The sequence below is a fragment of the Apis mellifera genome, linkage group LG7 (assembly GCF_003254395.2).
Source record: "Apis mellifera strain DH4 linkage group LG7, Amel_HAv3.1, whole genome shotgun sequence".
Lineage (NCBI taxonomy): Eukaryota > Metazoa > Arthropoda > Insecta > Hymenoptera > Apidae > Apis > Apis mellifera.
In genome coordinates this window covers 13,551,739-13,570,374 of record NC_037644.1, presented here as the reverse complement: position 1 = coordinate 13,570,374, position 18,636 = coordinate 13,551,739, and the positions used below count along the sequence as shown (strand labels likewise).

Genomic DNA, 18,636 nt, shown 5'->3' with positions numbered 1-18,636 from the left:
GATCGAAACGATTATTCTTTTCTTTAACAAATTTGGAACGGAAAGAAAAAAAAATGATTTTCGTCTCGATGCAAATTTTATCGCCTTCTCCTCGTCGAGCGTAAACAATATTCGTGTCGAAGTGGGCTGTACCGGGGGGTTAATAAAACGCAAGGATAATTAGTTGCACCCCAACACGAGAAATTAATCGCTCGCCCGTGCGCCGATCTCCGAGGAGTCCGCAGAGTTGCAACGCGTGGAGAGTCTTCGTGGCCTCGATCACGCGTTAATTCCGGCCCATTTTCGCGAGCACCGCGCGAAAACAACGAAAGCAAAACCCTCCACAAGGGGGAGAGGGGGTGGGGAATACTCGAAAGAGAGAGAGAGAGAAAAGAAGGGTTCGTTTTCTTTCCACCGCTCGCCCTTTCCTTCATCGTGGAACCGTTTCAACTGTGCTTTGTAATTTCTATCAATCTCGTAAGATCGAATAAAAATTGAAATCTAAATTGTAAATAATAATATTAATTTTGAAAATCTCTCTTGTTTCAACAAATTTAAATTCAACTCGGATTTCCGTGAGTAAAGATTATTATCGAAAAGGTCAATGGTGTCTAATGGACAAATATCTATGATAGACAAATTATTCAAAGCGATTAGGAACGTGTGTCGTTTATCGAGGAGAAAGAAGGAAGGGCACGATCCACCGCCCCCGTCGGCGATGATTCTGCGAAAGCGGCACCCCGAGGAAAAGTGGCGAGGCAGAAGGGGATGGAAAGTCATTAGCCAGTTAATCATGCGTTATCGTGTGTGCTTAATGTTCCGTCGATGAAGGAGCGAGCGGGGGAGTGAGCGAAAAGGAAAGGAAAAAAAAAAAAAAGGGAGGCAAGCAGCCCCTTTTTCGGCCTTCCTCTCGCTCCCAGTCAATATTGTCCGCGTGCAACGCAGCGTGAGCAACAGATCAACCCTCATCTTTCCTTTTGTTTAAGAGTTTTTCAGAAAAGAAGGAGCTAAGGAACGTGGTATGGAGCAGCCATTACTGTAGGCACAAAGAGATCGTGTCTCTTAGCATTTAACATCGAATGATTATGGTTATTTATATATATGTATATAATACTTGGTTTCTTAATGAAAATCGACGTGTCACACATATGTTGTATATTCTACAGAAACGATCCCTTAACAATCCTTTCAAGTCAAAGGCAACGCTAGTGGCGATAAAATCGTATTAATTTCTTTAATTCGTTTTAACGAAGATTAACGGAGATTGCGAGTTACTTAAATATTACGAATACGTTTCGAAAATTAGAATTTTCACGTTTAATCTTATTGGATTTAATATCGTTGCGAAATAATTTTGAAAGTGTTCATTTTGGTGATCGATTTTTGAATTTAAAGATGTTCGAAAGAATAGTGGTTAATGTTTTGTTTGATCGCATGGTATACGATGCAGCAATACGGTTGGTCTTATAGATTCACAGGCGAATATCGAGACATCTGTCGTGGTGTGAGACGACTAAAATAAAGGATGATTTCGGAAGACAGTGCCATCTGTCAGAAGATCCTCCAAATTTAGGGACAGCTAGTCGTCACTGGCCGTCGGTCTTGGTATTGATCCTAACTACTTGGAGAGAAATGCCGGCACGCTAAAACATTCCCGTAAACTAAATTTAATTTCCCTTCCTAACCGATCATCGCTAACGACTCTCTTCCATTTTATCAAAACGAGATAATCAATCGCTCGCGTTGACAAAAATCTTATCATCTCGGTTTACTTACTCACGTTGGAAAACGTTGAAACGAATTTTCCAACGATAATTTTCTACGTAATATAAAATACAATATTCGATAATTTTTAAAGAGATTCCTTGTAGATCGCTTATATTCCGATATAGAGAATTATTTCACCTCTTTCCTTGACTAAACTTTTCTTCGCAACTTTTCTACGTGGAAAAAAAGAAATATAGCAGGAAGAATAAAACATCGATAAATAAAAGAGAGAGATTAAAAGAACGTCCAAAAAATAGTCGAGTCACGTGGACTGCTCGGCTCTCCTTTCTTCGCGCCGTCCTCTCCCCCCCCACTCTCTCGCGTCCAATCCTTAAACACCACTTTTTTTTCCAGCCCGTCTCGTCGCTGGTGGTGGCGAGTTAGCGGCTTAACGAGGTTATTTCACGACGTCGAGCGGAGCGGGCCATAGGTCGCGCGAGGATGAATAATGATTCGCAGGGTCGGGCAAAACTGACTGCGCCACGTACGATCGTTGCATAAGCGGCAAAGTTATATGGCCACGTGTAAAATCCCCCTTACATCGTGGAAACGTTACAGAGATATATGATTCGAGGAAATTCGGTCGATGCTGACCCATTCGGTCGCGTGTCGATCGAAAGTACCGCTTTACTACATACTTACTATATACACAAATTTTTCAACAATTTTTTTTTTATTATCGATCTTTTCAACAATACTACAAGATTGTACAAATACTTCCGAGTAAAAGTTTTTATTTTTTTTTTCGTCTTGAAAAATAATTTCAGAACGAAAAATTCCACAAGAATAAGGAAAAAAGAAGATTGTTCAGAAAACTTGGAAAGGAAAGAGAAAGATGGGAACAAATAACGATTCGATTTCTCCTTTCTTCCTCGGATTTAAAGAAAAGGCGTAGGAAAAATTGGGAGGAGAAACGTTTGGAAAAACGGAGCAAGAAGAGGAAAAAGAAGGGGGGGGAAGGATAGGCCCGATGACGGGCGAATAAAGAAGCGGCGGGAGGAGGAAGATGTAGCAGGAAGATAAAGGGCAGCGGCGGCCCTTCTTCGATCCCGCGTCGCGCTCTTTGTTGCAAAGCGCAATAATTGCGCTGGAGGGTGCGGCGTTCGGAGCCGCAGGGGGGCGGGCAGGAGAGGCGACGGCGGCGGCAGCACGCGCCGGAAACGGAACCGAGAGTCGTGTGTCCCCGCCGTTCCCGCCCGGAACTATCATGATTAGTCACGGGGCCTGCAATGAGCCGTACCGAGAACAGAAAGACACCCTTCGATCCTGGAAACAGAAACTCGAATCCTCCCTTCTCCCCCCTTCCTCTCCTCCTTCCAACCAACCTTCCATACGAAATATGTTATTTATTTTTATATTATTTTTTATTACTATTTTTATTATTTATTATTTTTTATTATTTTTATTATTTATTATTATTTCTATAGTATATTTTTTCGAAAGAGTATACTTGTTTCAACGAGGGATTCGAGAGATTCGAAACGTTCGGAAGGAAAAAATTCTAGAGAAGAGAGTAAAAGAGATGGAAAGAAAGAAGATTGTTGGGAAAAGGGATAGAATTTCTCCCCGAATTTCTTTAATGTATTCGTTCCATTTTTTAGAGAGCAAGACAGTTACGATTGCCGCTGAACCTTAGTCACCCCTCGAGGGTAGGTGGTGGGAAGGAGGGTGGGAACCGGTCGCAGTTGCCGGTGCCGGAAGCGAAGGGGCGCGCGAAGGATGAAGGGCAAAAGGGATCGGCGGAGGGGGAGGAGGGGAGGAGGGGAGGAGGGGGGTAAGGGGGTCTTGCCTCGAGGTACTACGGGCCGGCGGCGAGGGCTGCTCGAGACCCCGTAACCACCCCTCCGCCCCCAGGGTTAACCGATACCGGCAATTATCAACGCGCCTTGGCCACCGTGATCCTCCCTAACCCAAAGATGAATCTTGTATCCACGAATGATTAATCGTGTATCTTTTATCTTCGACTTTATTATATGTTATATTAGGAGATATTAACCTGTTTCTTCCTATTTTTTTCGCTCGAATGATCGAGTAATAATTTAATTTTTCGAGTCGAAGGAGATTCGTGAAACTATTTTTGTTTTCTACCTCTGGTGCTCTATTTTTTTATCGTCGTAAAATATATATATAAAATAAAATAAAATATCGTAAAATATATATATATATATATATATATATAAATATCTTTTTAAATCTCGAAGGATTAAGTATAGAATTTATAGAGAATTTCCACTAATGTATCGATGAGATATAAAAATTTTTCTATTATTTAATACGTAGTTAAATTAGTTTCAAAAATAATTCCAGCTTCCTAACTTAATCAATAAATAATATCCCAATAAAATGAATAATGAATAAATAATAATTCTAATAATGAATAAAAATAATTTTGAACGAATTACGAATTATATAACTCTTCCACCACTGCCAAGTGGTTTCTTGTATCGATGTAAAAATTTTTCTATTTAATACGTAGTTAAGTTTTAATACGTAGTTTCGAAAATAATTCCAGCTTCCTAACGTAACATTAATGAATGAGAATAATTTTGAACGAATTACAAATTATAACTCTTCCACCACTGCCAAGTCTTTCTTTTTCTTTTCGATGAATATGCGTAAAAAATTTTTGGAAAAGTAAGAGGAATTTTATCGAATTTTGAACGAATTACGAATTATAACTGTTCCATTACTGCCAAGTCTTTCTTTTCGTAATATCGAATAAAAAATTTTTGGAAAAGTAAAAGAAATTTTAACTCGAATTATAACTCTTTCAACCACTGCCAAATGGTCTCTTTTCGGTGAATATCGACGAGTAAAAATTTTTTGGAAAAGTAAAGGGAATTTTATCGAATTTTGAACGAATTACGAATTATAATTCTTCCACCACTGCCAAGTCTTTCTTTTCGGTGAATATCGAATAAAAAATTTTTGGAAAAGTAAAAGAAATTTTAACTCGAATTATAACTCTTCCATCACAGCCAAGTGGTTTCTTTCTTTTCAGTGAATATCCATGAATAAAAAATTTTCGGAAAAGGGAAATTTCATCGAATTTAATATAACTCTTTCAACCACTGCCAAGTGGTTTCTTTCTTCTCGGTGAATATCGACGAGTAAAAAAATTTTCGAAAAAGCAAGGGGAATTTTATCGGTCGTGATCGAGAGGGGGAGGGGATGGAGCTGTTCCACTTTTTCACTCGCGTACAATGCGAGCAGCGCATCCTGCATCCTGTCATTCTCCACCCACGGCTGCTCTGCCCGCGAAATTGATGGAAAGGGCGCTCTTTTATGCCGCGCCGTTTGCCTCGTGAGGTGGCCCATTCCGTGCAATTAGACAGACGAGAGAGAGAGGTAACGTTACCCTCGCCACCGCGTCGAGCGTAGGCGTTTTCCGGCCGAGGGTGTCGTACACCGAAAGTGTCAAGCCCGATACTTTTCTCCGCTTTAATTGCCCTAATGCCTCCGCCGTCTCACCCAACGCTCGTCCTCTTTTTGTCGTCAGGGGAGAGGAGAGAAGGGGGGGATAATAACGCGAGCAGAAAAATATAGAGCGATACGTTTCTTTTTCCACTTTCGTTTCGTCGAATTTTCAGGAATTTCTTTTGACAGAATTTCTTCTATTTTTCTCCGGCATTAATTGCTCTCTTCTTTTTATTATACGTGAGGGATAATAAAGAAAGTGATATGCTTCTATTTTCGTTTCGTGGAATTTTGAAGAACTTTTTTCTTCCATATCTCTCCAATATTTGTCCTTTTTTTATCAGGTTATCATCTATACATGGAGAATAATAATACGAAGAGAGTGATATACTTTTATTTTTGTCAGAATAGAATTTCTTCTATTTTTCTCCGCTTTAATTGCTCTCTTTTTTTTGTTATACGTGGGGGCAAAAAAAAAATCGTGATATGCTTCTATTTTCATTTCGTGGAATTTTGAGAAACTTTTTTAGACTTCTTCCATACTTCTCCAATATTTAATAATCCTTTTTTTATCGCATTATTATCTGTACAAGGGGAAGAATAATAATACGAGAGTGATATATTTTTATTTTTGGCAGAATGGAATTTCTTCTACTTTTCTCTATATCTCTTAATAACAACATAATAATTTTCATGAAATTTTGAAAAATTTCTTCCTGGCAGAATATATATTTCTCCATCTTGAAAAAATAATCTAACAATTTGATCGGAGAAAATTCGAAATTCCGTTGAAATAATTTCAAATTTCGATTTTGAAATTAATTTTAATCAATTAAAATGGATGGAATTAAAAGTTAACGTAAAAGTTAACGTAATTGTAACGTGCGCGATGGAGGGCGGCGCGAGCGAGTCCCGTGAAAAGGTTTAAAAGGGTGTTCTGTACTACTGCCACGGCCCGTAGCAAACAACACGTTGTCGGCATGCGCGTCACCTCATTTTGTCAAACATCAATTACCAGGGCAAACAAGGCGGGATGGTGCTCGACCGGCTCGTACATTAAATACATGCACCGCCCTCACCGGCCACACGCTGACACAATATCCGACATTTAATGGACCGATCCCGCGCCGAACCGATTCCACCTCCGATTAAAACATTTAGAAAAACTCGACCCGATACCTCGCCAATAATTCACATTTAACTTCTCACTTCCCACCTCGATCCATCCACTCGTAAAACCCTTAAAATTCCCCCCCCCCCCAATGTCCAACGAAACATAATTTTTTCTCTAACGATTATTAGCAACCGCGACGATTCCTTTCCGCTTCGATTCGTTAACTCGAGATACGATCGTTCCAAGTTTTGTACAAATTCCACCAAAAATTTCCAAATCGAAAATTTCCTTCTCATCCCTTTCTTCTTCTCTGCTCGCCGTAAAAAAGCCGGTAAATTTTCGCGAAGAGACAGCGACAGAGACAGAGAGACAGACAGACAGAGAGAGAGAGAGAGAGAGAGAGGAGAGAGAGAGAGAAACACACACACACACACACACACACACACACACACACACACACACACACACACACACACACACACACACACGCACGCACGCACGCACGCACGCACGCACGCACGCACGCACGCACGCAGAGAGAGAGAGAGAGAGAGAGAGAGAGAGAGAGAGAGAGAGAGAGAGAGAGAGAGAGAGAGAGAGAGAGAGAGAGAGAGAGAGAGCTACATTTTCACCGAGGGATTTCTCCTTTTGTCAGAGGAGCGGCGAAACTCCGAGCAGAGTTATGGCCAGGTACACACACACTTACATACACTTTCCTATGTTATACATATACATATATATATACATCCGAAAAGGTTCACGCTTAAAATCTAAGCAACCGAGGCATCGTACGAGTCTAAGGGATGGAGAATTCGAGTGGAAGAATTTCGAAACGGAGATTTCGAGAGGAGAAAAAGGGGGGGTTAGAAAAAGGAAAAGACACGAGTGGCGGTGTCTTTGGAAGTGAGGTTTGGGAAAAAGATGAGGGATGGAGAAGTTGGAGAGAAAGGATGGGGGATGGAACTCGACGAGAGGGTAGTACGGTTAAGGAAAGGGGGGGAGGGAAAGGAAAGATAACGAAGGGCAGATAGAGGGATTCAGAACTAGAAACTAACAAGAGAAAATTGCGATGGTTAGAGGGAGAGAGGGAGAGAGAGAGGAGGGATGCTGGGTTGTCGAGGGGTGCATCCGGGATCTCCGAGGGTGGCGATTCGTGGGGCGGGCGGTCGGTCGTCATGGATACGTTCCCGGCTAACCCCTAACCGCTCCTCCTCCCTTGTCATCCACATTTTCGCGACTACGCCGCCATCATCGACCCACCATCTTGCACGAGAGGACCGACCACACGAGATGTGCCTATCCGTGAATTTCGAATTTTTCGCCCGATTCCCACGAAAAGCCGACGATTATCCAGGCATGCTTTCGATCGACACAGATACAGATTCGAGTATCATCAATCTTGGAAATTCTCTCGAGCGGTATAAATAAAGCTTCTTCTCTCTCTGTGAAAAAAATTAAACTCTCTGATAATCCTGATTTATAGACACAAGAATTTCTATTTTATCATCACATGAGAAGAAGCAAGACTCACAAAACAAAGATTCATCGCGTTACATTTGTTCGTATATTGCAAAGGCAACTTCTTGCGAGAACCCGTTTATCCAATAAAGAAAGAAAAAAAAAACCGCGTAACAAATTATTATTCGGCCAGAACTATCGCCCATTTCCTTGGAAACACGTCCACACCGCGCGGAAAGATGGAAAAAAAATCTGGCGCGTGAAGTTTTGAAGCGGGCGGCCGATAAATTTCCGAGGAGAGAGCAGGATATTGGTGTGGCCGTGGAGCGAGCGAGCGAGCGAGAGAGAGAGAGAGAGAAGGCAAGCAGGCAGGCAGTCGACGACCGTTTTGCTCAGTTGGCAGCGGTTGCAACCCTCGTGCAATGCACCTCCCCCTCCTCCTCTCTCCCCTCTCCTCCTCGCTCGCCTCCCCACTCCTCTCTTTCTCTCTCTCGCTCTCTCTCTCTCGCTCTGCCCCCCTCAGTTTTCTGGCGGACGGGAGGCGTGGGCGGCAGATAACGTGATTTACACTGGCCGGGTAATTAATGTCCTCGGCGACCGGCGCTTTAAAAAAACAATCGGAAATCGGCGACAACGAAGAGCAACAGTGAGGCCGCCGGTATCGTGGCCGCCACTCCGCTGACAAATTATCAACCCGGAGATTTTCCTCTTTTTGTTTATTTATTAGCGGACCCCTCCCCTCCCCTCCCTTTTTTATTACCGTTTTGCTGCACTTTGCGGCGGCAAGGTGTTCGACCGTGATTCGTGGAAAAAGGAAGAAGAGGGGGGGGGGGCTTTGTGGAATATTAGAGAAGAGAAATTTTTGAGAATTAATTGTTCGTCGAAATTATCGAAACGAGAGGCATATTGTAGATTTTTGCGTTAGGCAGATGTTAATTAATCGCGAGGAGAGAAACGTCAAGATTGACGAGTTCGATTAGATCCTATGATTTTGGAATCATGAGAAATTCATGAGAAAATCCGAGCGTAAGTCGATTTAATTACCCTGGCCGGTGACTGGTTCCCAGCAATCACGTGCACTCATTTTGCATCGTGCTCTTTTTTTTCCAGTGTTAGTCATACTTATGTATATCGACTTTATCTGATCTTGTTCGATTGTTTCCTGAATTTTTATCATTACGTGTGAATAAGTTAAAATAAGTTTAGGATAAATGGAAATGGTATCTGAGATTCTAAGATAGATGTAATATTTTTTTATCGTAAAACTTGCGGCCAACCTATTGACCAACTTCGGTCACATCGTGCCGGTAAACTGTATTATAGCTCATAGGATGTTTCCTATGTTAATCGTAGGTCACGCAAATAACCGTGGAAAAGCACGCGCAACTCGATTACGCGAAGGCTTGTGGCAACGAAGAACAAAGAAAAAAAGTTAAGCTTCCAACGATTTTCCTTGCATTTTACTTTCAAATTTTTTTTTTTCTCCTCGTCGTAACTTTAACGAGTATATTGGCACAAAACAGCGAATCGCGTGACAACGTAAGATTATATATTTTTATTTTGAAAAAAGAAATCTGATCAGAGTGATATTTATCAACTCTAGGATCTTGTATAGAAGACGAAAAATCGCGATAAATCTATTGTAATTTGTTTTATAATATCTTATTGTCAATTGTGGTGACAAGAAACTTGGATTTATATAAAGAACATGTAAGAACTATGTGGAAAGAATGTGATCTGCACGAGTGATATTTTCTATTCTTTAATTTACACAAATATTTACTAGTTTTTATTGTAAAATTTCATAAAGATTCATTTCTTAAAAAAGAAACCCTTTATAAAGAACATAAAAACTATATAGAAAGAATATGATATGAAAAAGTGATTCTTTAATTTAGACAAAATTTACTAATTTTTTTGTAAAGTTTCATAAAGATTCATTTCTTAAAAAAGACACCTGGATTTATAAAAGCTATATAGAAAGAATATGATATGAAGAAGTGATTCTTTAATTTACACAAAATTTACTAATTTTTATTATAAAGTTTCATGAAAATTCATTTCTTAAAAAAGACACCTGGATTTATAAAAGCTATATAGAAAGAATATGAGATAAAGAAATGATTCTTTAATTTATACAAAATTTACTAATTTTTATTGTAAAGTTTCATAAAGATTCATTTCTTCTTCATAAAAAAGAAACTTGGATTTATAAAGAACATAAAACCAATGTAGAAAGAATATGATACGCATAAATGATACTTTCCATTCTTTAATTTACTCAAAATTTACCAAGTTTTTATCGTAAAGTTCCAATTAAAGATATTCAACTATATTGCATTATAAAATAACCTATTTCAATTACCGTTTACAAGTTAAAAAATATATCACATTCCACCTGTATAGCTTTTTCATATTCCTTCTTTCACATTCTTCCCCTCCAAGCACAAGCAGCGGCATACTAATTACAAAGCAAGAAGCACAAATGCACAGTTTTAATCTTTATTATCACTGACCGGTGATGGAGGCGGTCGGCGAAATGGCGGATGGATTGGCACGTGGCGGCGGCGAGAAAGCACCAGAAAGGTATCCACCGCGGTCGGCGAGCGCTTGTTTCGCCTTGTCGACGCTCTCTTTGAGCCTCTGGAATGTGCTACCGCAGGTGAGGCCGCGATACGGCCAATTCTCCTGTTTGACGCCGGCCGCGGTTACTCCTGCTGCCGCGGCCGCGGCTCCGGCTCCGGAGGCTCCTTTTAATTCGAGCGCACCTGCGTACGAACAGCTAGCGCTGTCGTACATCACCAAAGAGCCCCTGAAAAGTCAACAGCACTGCTTTTAATCGATTCCGCACGATTCGCGAATGAAAAGTCTTTAAACTTGTAACCTTGCACCTTGTCTCGTTCACCTATCGAACTCATCGATGCTTTGTTAACACGATCGTTCGAGGTTATGTTAGGTTAGCTTAGGTTAAGCGCACGATTTGCGATTGTTTATTTTTGCACTTGTACGAAAAACAAGTGGCGAATTGATAAATCCTAAAAAGAATAAGATGATTTTGAAGAAGCGTGAAAATAAGGATAAGACAAATGAAAAAAGAAAAAAACTAACCTTCGTTGCCATTACGTCAAAATAGAAGCGCTAATACTCGTTGAAAATAGTAACTCGTTAAGAATAAAGTTATACCTCGACTAATTAATCGAGTAATTTTGCGTTTAAAATGCTTGAATAACATTATTATTTGTAGCTATTACACTCGATCCACTCTTCGTATAACCTCGATCGTTTGACGGTACGATTATTCGAGGTTATACCTCGAATAATAAATTATTCGAGCAACTCGTTCGAGTAACTTTATTTTTAAACCATTAAAAATTTTGCCCACCTCTGGGATACATCTCCTTTATAACTCGTGTAAACTCGTCTAATTTGTCGGTGTATCGCGAAAGGAAAGAAACGGAATCCAGAACGGACAACAAACAAGTGTTAACGCTGTTACGAACTCTGCTACAACTCTTTACAGTACTCGAGTATTATAGTAGGCAGCGTCGTTAAGGATCATTAAAAGGACGCTCGAAGCATCCGGTAAAGTCACGATCGAATTAAATCGAATAAATACCAAGTGTGCAGGAAAGTTTTACTTCTCTTACGAACGAAAAGATCGTCGTAAAAAAATTTTATTTTTCCCAACGTAAAAAATATATAACCTCTTTTCTCTCTCTCTCTCTCTCTCTCTCTCTCTCTTCGATTTATTATTAATCGAATCGAAGGAACACGTTCTTCGGCTAATGATGATCTTTCCGTTCTCGATTGTGCGAGAATTATCATGACTCATTGTTGATAATTCACACAAGGAGAAAGGTGTCTGTTAATTGATTGTACAGATCGTTACCTAAATCCTATTATCCATCATCTATCCATTACGGATTATCTCTCGAATCGTGACACTGACGTTTCGAACATAAACAATATCTCCATCAATTAATCAATCAACGTAATCCTAATCCATTAAGAAGGATACAATTTTTTTTTTATGATACGTTTCGAACAATAATACAATAACAATAATTTTTTCATCGTAATATTTTTCAGAATCTTAAAATAAAACTCGATACAAATTTTTAAAATCAAAAAAAAAAAAAATACGATCTACGTTACGAATACAAATGAATTTCGTAGTCTTCGGAAAAATTTCAAAATCTAATGGCAGAAGGAATAACAACAGCTAACTGGAGGTAGATTACGTGCACGTAACGAGCGGGAACTCGTAATCGATCTAGTCGTAATTTAGAGAGGAGCAGACGGGTATTGCGAGGCATCTATAGACCGATCTACATTTTATCGAGGAGGCTTCCAACTTATCATCTTACATCGGAATTCCGAAAGTGATAGCACGATGACATTTGCATCGTGTTATCGTCACGAACTCTATAATCTTTCCTTCCTTTTATTCCTAATTAATCGAACGAAAAGTAAAAAAAAAAAAAAAAAAGAAAGAAAAAAACGAATAACGAGTTTACGAGTTTAAAAGTTATTCCCCTTCCCTGCCCCCAAAATTAAATTTGTCTTTCTCGATTTATCGAAATCTCGTTCGTAAATTATTCGATTAACAGGAAACCAGAGGAAAAAAAGTTTACCTGGTGTCGTTACGACGATGTCCACGATAAAACGCAAGCTGCACGCCGTACACGCTGACCATCGATCGTTTTCTCGATAAAACAGAAAAAAAAATATAAATATTTCTTCTTCTAACGAATGAAGATTTCTTGGAGATTTAATCAGGTTTGGCACGAACCATAGTTCTTTTTATAGATATGTCGAAAACGGTAAATTCACTGAAAAGCAGCGAAAACACTTCGGAACTGAACGCACTGCGCGGATGTCCACTATGTATCGAGGTCAATTTAATCACGTTCACAAAACTGTCACATAATCACGGTGCACCTCCGGCGGTTCGCAAGTATACGGTTTCCGCGTCCCGTTCAGCTAGTCCTGAATAGTAGATAATTGATGCCCACCACGATTCGTACGATCTTCCTGTACTCGATATTATCCTTCTATATTGAATTCGCGAAATTGTTTTTACATCGATCCAACAAAATCCATTAATATTCCGATATAGGGATACAGTAAGCCCAGTAAGCTAACGACATTGAAACTCAATCCTCCGAATAAGGATCCGTAAACAGAAATTCTCTTATTCCGATTGACTCGACGAATCGATACTCTTTTCGAAATCCATAAATATTGCGCATACATACGTGTATTCTCCTCGTATTCATCAATGGCTTCTAACCATTATCTTCTCACAATCTCTCCATCTTTTCCATAGGCATTACACTAATTTCTTCCTTTAACCTCTACCTTGTGCGTGCACTTTGTACGTTCCAACGAAAGAAACTTGACACGAGACGCGCGACACGCGCGCCATTTTTTTTTTCCCAACAACGCAAAATTTCACTGAGGCATCGATACAAACAATGGATCGATCGATCGAAGATTTCGAGAAGAGTCGGATTGGCGGGATAACGATAGGTACAGCGCGTGCGCGGTTTGGGCTGATCTTCTGGTCGTCGCACAGAATTCGTCGGATATCGGCTGGTGAAGAGGCTGGACCTGATATCAAGAAGAAGGTACTCCGGGCAGGTTGTCTCGCGCAACTGCGGCCGCCGCGGCCAGCAAATTGCCTGCTTCCGGGCCTCATTACATCACTCTGTTACTCTGTTAACGCTCGCCGGAAACCCCTCTGCCTACCTCGTCTAAACTCTCTCTCGCATGTACCTACACACACTATTTAAATGCACTGTGTCGCGGACGACGCGGCCGCGCGTACTTCCAATATACGAAAGAGGAAGAAAACGATACATGCGTTTACCTTGTTGTATTTTCTCGTCGATTTTACCGTCGATTCCGTCAAGATTCCGATATTGAGATTTGATTCTGCGTTGAAAGAAGTTTCTCGCGTAGCATGGTTATATTATATTATTCTTACGACGATGTTGATCCTCTATTTTCATTTTGAAATATTCTTCTTGTCTTCTCTAATAATAAAGAGGCAATTGCATGATAATTACTTGTTTACGATAACTGAAGATTCATACGTTATGACTCATTATTGTTAAAATCTAAATTCATTTTAGAAGAAGAAGAAAAAAATAAGAATATTAAAATTTTAACGATATTTATATAGAGTGAATTTTCTAGTGAAACTTGAATGATAATTTATTCGCATTTATTTGGATAGATTTATTTTAGTGGATTTCTTTCGAAAAGAAATAATAGAATTTTGAACACTTTTATGAATGAAATAAACCTTAGATAATTTTTCTTCGTTCGTAGATTATTATAGAGTAAAAAAATGAAAAAAAAAAAATATAGCATGACACAATTTTATTTAATTCTTCCTGAATTGTTAAATATAATGTTTTCATCTAAATCCGTTACAAAATTACGATAAAAATTTTCCTCGATTAATAATACGTATATACAGAGAAAAATCATTTTAAATTAATTCTTAAATTTTATTAATATTAAATATACCTTAGATACATCGATTCGTATCCCGATATTCTTCTTCATTCAAATATGCAAAACACGAAGCTCAAGGAGCAATGAAGTTTTTCAAATGCAAGGCAAGAAGAGATACCAGTAGATCGATAAAAAACTGGAACGACTTCCATGATCACGATCCCGTGCTTAATACACGACAAAGTTCATCGAAGCACAAAAAAGGAAAAAGAAAAAGAAGACGGCGAGCAAAACATGGATATTACCTGAACGAGGCGCTCTTCCTCTAAAAAAGAGGAGTCTCTTAACGACAAAAATAGAGGCGGACGATATAAGGCGATGAGTAACAGTCTCGCGGAAAAACAGAGAAAAAAGAAAAACAAAAACATCGAAGATTCAAGTACATTTTAAATCTCTCTCTCTCTCTCTCTCTCAAACATGAAAGAAAGAAAACATTAGGAGTGAACGAATAAATAATAATCGAATCGAAAGACGAAATGGAATTTCAATTGCGATATTAATTGAAAAGGGCGAGCGAGCGAGCGAGAGCGAGAGCGAGAGAGATAGATAGAGAGCGAGAGCGAGAGAGAGAGAGAGAGAAAGAAAGGAGCAAAAGCACGGTATGTAAAATTTACGAGGCGTTAAAAAAATGAACAACAACGACGCAGAATGCGAGGCAATAAAAGAGATGGCAGGAAAAATTGCGGGCGGTAATTTAGCGTTGAAGATACATGCAGGACCGGTTAATACGCGAAACATGCGTGGGGACAGGTGAGGCCGGTGTTTCATAAGGGTGCGCACGGTGTGTGTATATATCATAAACCGCTGAAAAAAAGAAAAAAAGAAAAAAAAAGGAAAAAAAGGAAAAACCGTGAGAAAGAAACCGGAATAATAACCGTGTCGATTTTTATTCGCCGGTTATCGGAAATTCGGCCACGAGGCGATGAATGTTCGGATAGTTTCACTACTCTACGTACGCCTCTAAATTATCGTGGTTATTTTTCAGAGATAGTGGGAAAACGGTGTTACATCCTAACTTGTTTTTATGGTTATAAAGATAGAGTGTTTTGTATAAATCTTATTAACTATTTTTATACTTACGTGTAATGTAATAATTGATGTATCTATCTTGCAGTTATTTTTATTAAAAACTCATTAATTCACGGAATAGAAGATTGTATCGTTAAAAAAGTTGGATTTATAATATGTCGTCTATCGTATTCGTCCATTTAAATTTGTTTTCCTTTCCTTTCCTTTTCTTTTTCTTTTTTCTTCTTTAATAATATTATAACAAGAAACAGGAATTTGTGTCCATATAAGTTAATATAATTTAACAGCACAAGCAAAAGAAAGTTGAATTTTTAGGTCCATTATAATAAAATCATCGACTTTTATACTATTAAGATTTTTTATTTTAATTATACTAGTTGAATAGAAATTCTTGTTTATCGTATTATTTATCATTCTTCTATAATCATAGTTTAATTATAAAACAAAAGAAATAAAACGTTTCATTAACTTTCTAAGCTATTAAAATTCTTCTTGGAAACATAATATTTAAACTTTTGTTTATGACATTATTATTTACCAGAATATTACCATTGGTCTTTAACCGCAAACAAGTTAAATCTTCAGGGATTCATCAAAATCCCCAATATCTCTCAAAAAAAAAATATCTGGAAAAACTTTTTCTTTTATCTTAACCATCCAAAACTCCAAAACTCACCGTCAATGCGGGGTCCTGCGTATAATCTTATCCGAGCACTTATCAGATCCAGATTCGCACCCACGTCCCTTTAACTTATCAGCCCGAACCTTCACCTTCTCACTTCCAACGAATTTATTTAAACCACGCGATACGATTCAACCGACATAACATACATATATTCTCAAACCTCGTCCTTGCCAAAACTCGTGAATAAAAAACCAAGAAGAAACACCAAGAATTAAAATCCAGAAATGACAGACGGAAGGAAACGAAGGGTCTCGCCAGATCCCCCAGGACAGGTGGAACCGGCGCCTCGATGGCCGATCGCCGGCTGCACGAGCGGATCACAGCCCCGGAGTACGTAATACGAGGCTGCGAGGAACGCGTGGACCACCGTGGCGAACTCGGCCGCGATGCGACGGACGCACATTTGGCAGCGTCGTTATCAGTCGCGGTCCGACGATTGGCTGTGTATCGGAGCCTGCGCCGGGACGCCGAGAGAGAGAGGGTGGAGATGGCGGTGGAGGAGGTAGGAGGGTTGGTTGCTAACCCCCTCGTGCCGGGCATGGAGCGGCTCCTTAGAGGCGGGATCATCCACCAGGGTGGATCTTTCCTCTCCCTTCCTGCCTGTCACTCCCTCTCCTCTCTCTCCTCTCTCTCTCTCTGTCTGTCGGTTCTTGTCCGACCCAGGTTTTCCTTCGTCTTTGTCTCTCCAATATAATTCCTACGTGTTATTATCTTGGGGCTCGATTTCACTTTTTCCATCGTTTTCGCGTGTATCCTTCCCCTGCCCCCTTCTTTTTGGTTTCGTCGGATTTAACGCACTCGTCGGGGTGAAAGATCTCTTAGTAGGAGGATGGGTGGAGAGAGAATTTCCAGAAATGTCTTTGAAGCTGTTGCGTTTTTCTTCTTCTCTTTCTTTTTCTTCCTTTTTGCTTTTATTCCTGCTTCTATTCCACGAGAGTTCGTCGTTTGGATCAATAATTATTTGAAAATTTCGTTAAGTCCGTTGTGAAACCTAAAAAACAAGGGAAGCACGATTAGCAATGATTGAAGATTGATCTTCGAGACGATATTACACGGTATTAAGGTATGATTGTGCAAAAAAGTTAACAATATTCCAGAGGAAAATAATTAATTTTAATATTATGGTACGGGGCCGTGTTATTGACCATGTGTATTCTGCCTTGATAAGTTTAATATGCAATATAATATGAAAACGATGAAGGTTTTCAAACGCAAAACAGGAATGGTAAGAAATGCTTGAAACCGGACTTTCATAATCACGATCCGTAGTTAATAATGTGATGAATGTGGAAAAAAAAAAAGACCAAAGAACACACTGGATGTTGAATGCTTTATAGTGATTTCTGAAAAAAGAAAAATTGAATAATATTTCATTCTATATTTTATTTTACATTTAATATCATATATATATATTTCAATAATTTATCGAATTACCAATTTCACTATAATTGAATTCTAATTAAATATCAATTGGAATCTTCTTAACTTCCTGGAGGGATTAACAGTGAAAGAAAATTGTTGCATACGAAACATAAAAGTTTGGCGTGTATCGCAAGTTTGGTCACGGGACTTTGGCATAGATTCAAGATGATGGGAACGATTGGAGCTTTCAATTGTGCCATAATGGGACTTTAAAATAATCCAATAATTCCAACGAAATGTCTCTCTGTTGGAAACCACCTTATCCTTATTCTTTCCTCTCCTCCCCCTGAAAATAAACATGAAAAGAAACGTTTACTTCTTCTCTCATTTACCAAACTTGGTCTCAACATTTAAAAGTAATATGGGAACGAATATCTTTCCCACCTACGTTATCGCCAAAAATAATGGTATGGCCAAAAATAAATGGCACCAGTCCTTCGACCAGTTAATAACATTCCCAGGACATCTAGATTTGATTAATATATCAATATTATCTTGCGATCTTTATGCAAGGTCATAACGCGTGCGTTCCAGCCCGCCCAACGGGTATCTGTGCTTGTACGAAAATTATCTGATCCGCAGTAACAACGCTGGGGGCGCGACAGATCGGACACGTGACCAGGGCACGGTTTTCAAAGGGTGCTAGCTATATATATGTATCGTTGATAACGATATATCGTTATCGTCATATTCGTTAACCGTTCTGATCGCGGTGGATTCGCGTGTCATTGATACTCGGCCTCTCGTTTTCCAGATCATATTACTACCACGCAGGATCCAGATATCCACAGCTTCCATTGTTTCCAGTTATTCACAAGTTTATCAGATTTTACGTACAACTTTTCGTGACGTCAGCGTGGATTGGATTTCTGAAAAATAAAAAGATCAATATTACAAAGTATTCTCAATATTACAAAATTAAAGATTCCAAATTTAATTATATAATGATTTGTCTATTCTCTTTTTGAAAAAAAAAAGGATTGGATTTTTTAATCCTCTTCGTTGCTCTCTAACTTTCCTCTCCTTATGTTCCATCTCGCTTTCCAGCTCTCGAATGGTCCGCAATTAAGAGGAGGGCGAGGAGTGTGATTGTATCATCTGCGTGGAAGCGATTGACGATCGTCGCGGCCGGAAGTAGCACGGATCCACCGTGGTTCAGACATGGAAACGCACTCTCTGATCGGGATACAAAAGGTTCGATGTTTCTCGCACGATTGACACTGTTCCTTGCTCGACGATC

The 18,636-nt window shown here is 39.3% G+C and overlaps 1 protein-coding gene across 7 annotated transcripts in view; it reads right to left on the bottom strand.

Moving 5' to 3' along the window:
• LOC551804 (transcriptional regulator ERG homolog) overlaps positions 1-18,636 on the bottom strand; it is a 65,467-nt gene that overhangs the window by 46,387 nt on the left and 444 nt on the right. For 2 of the 7 annotated variants that reach the window (XM_006569433.3, XM_006569435.3), the window contains exons 1-2: positions 12,370-13,423; positions 10,252-10,547 (exon numbers count right to left, since the gene is read on the bottom strand). In XM_006569433.3, coding sequence (XP_006569496.1) covers positions 10,252-10,547; positions 12,370-12,431 — 358 coding nt within the window. In that variant the 5' untranslated portion in view covers positions 12,432-13,423. Of the gene's footprint in view, positions 1-10,251; positions 10,548-12,369; positions 13,425-15,965; positions 17,318-17,408; positions 17,683-17,780; positions 18,266-18,636 lie in introns of those variants that run through there. The other 5 variants (XM_016913203.2, XM_016913202.2, XM_006569436.3 and 2 more) reach the window with 5 other exon arrangements.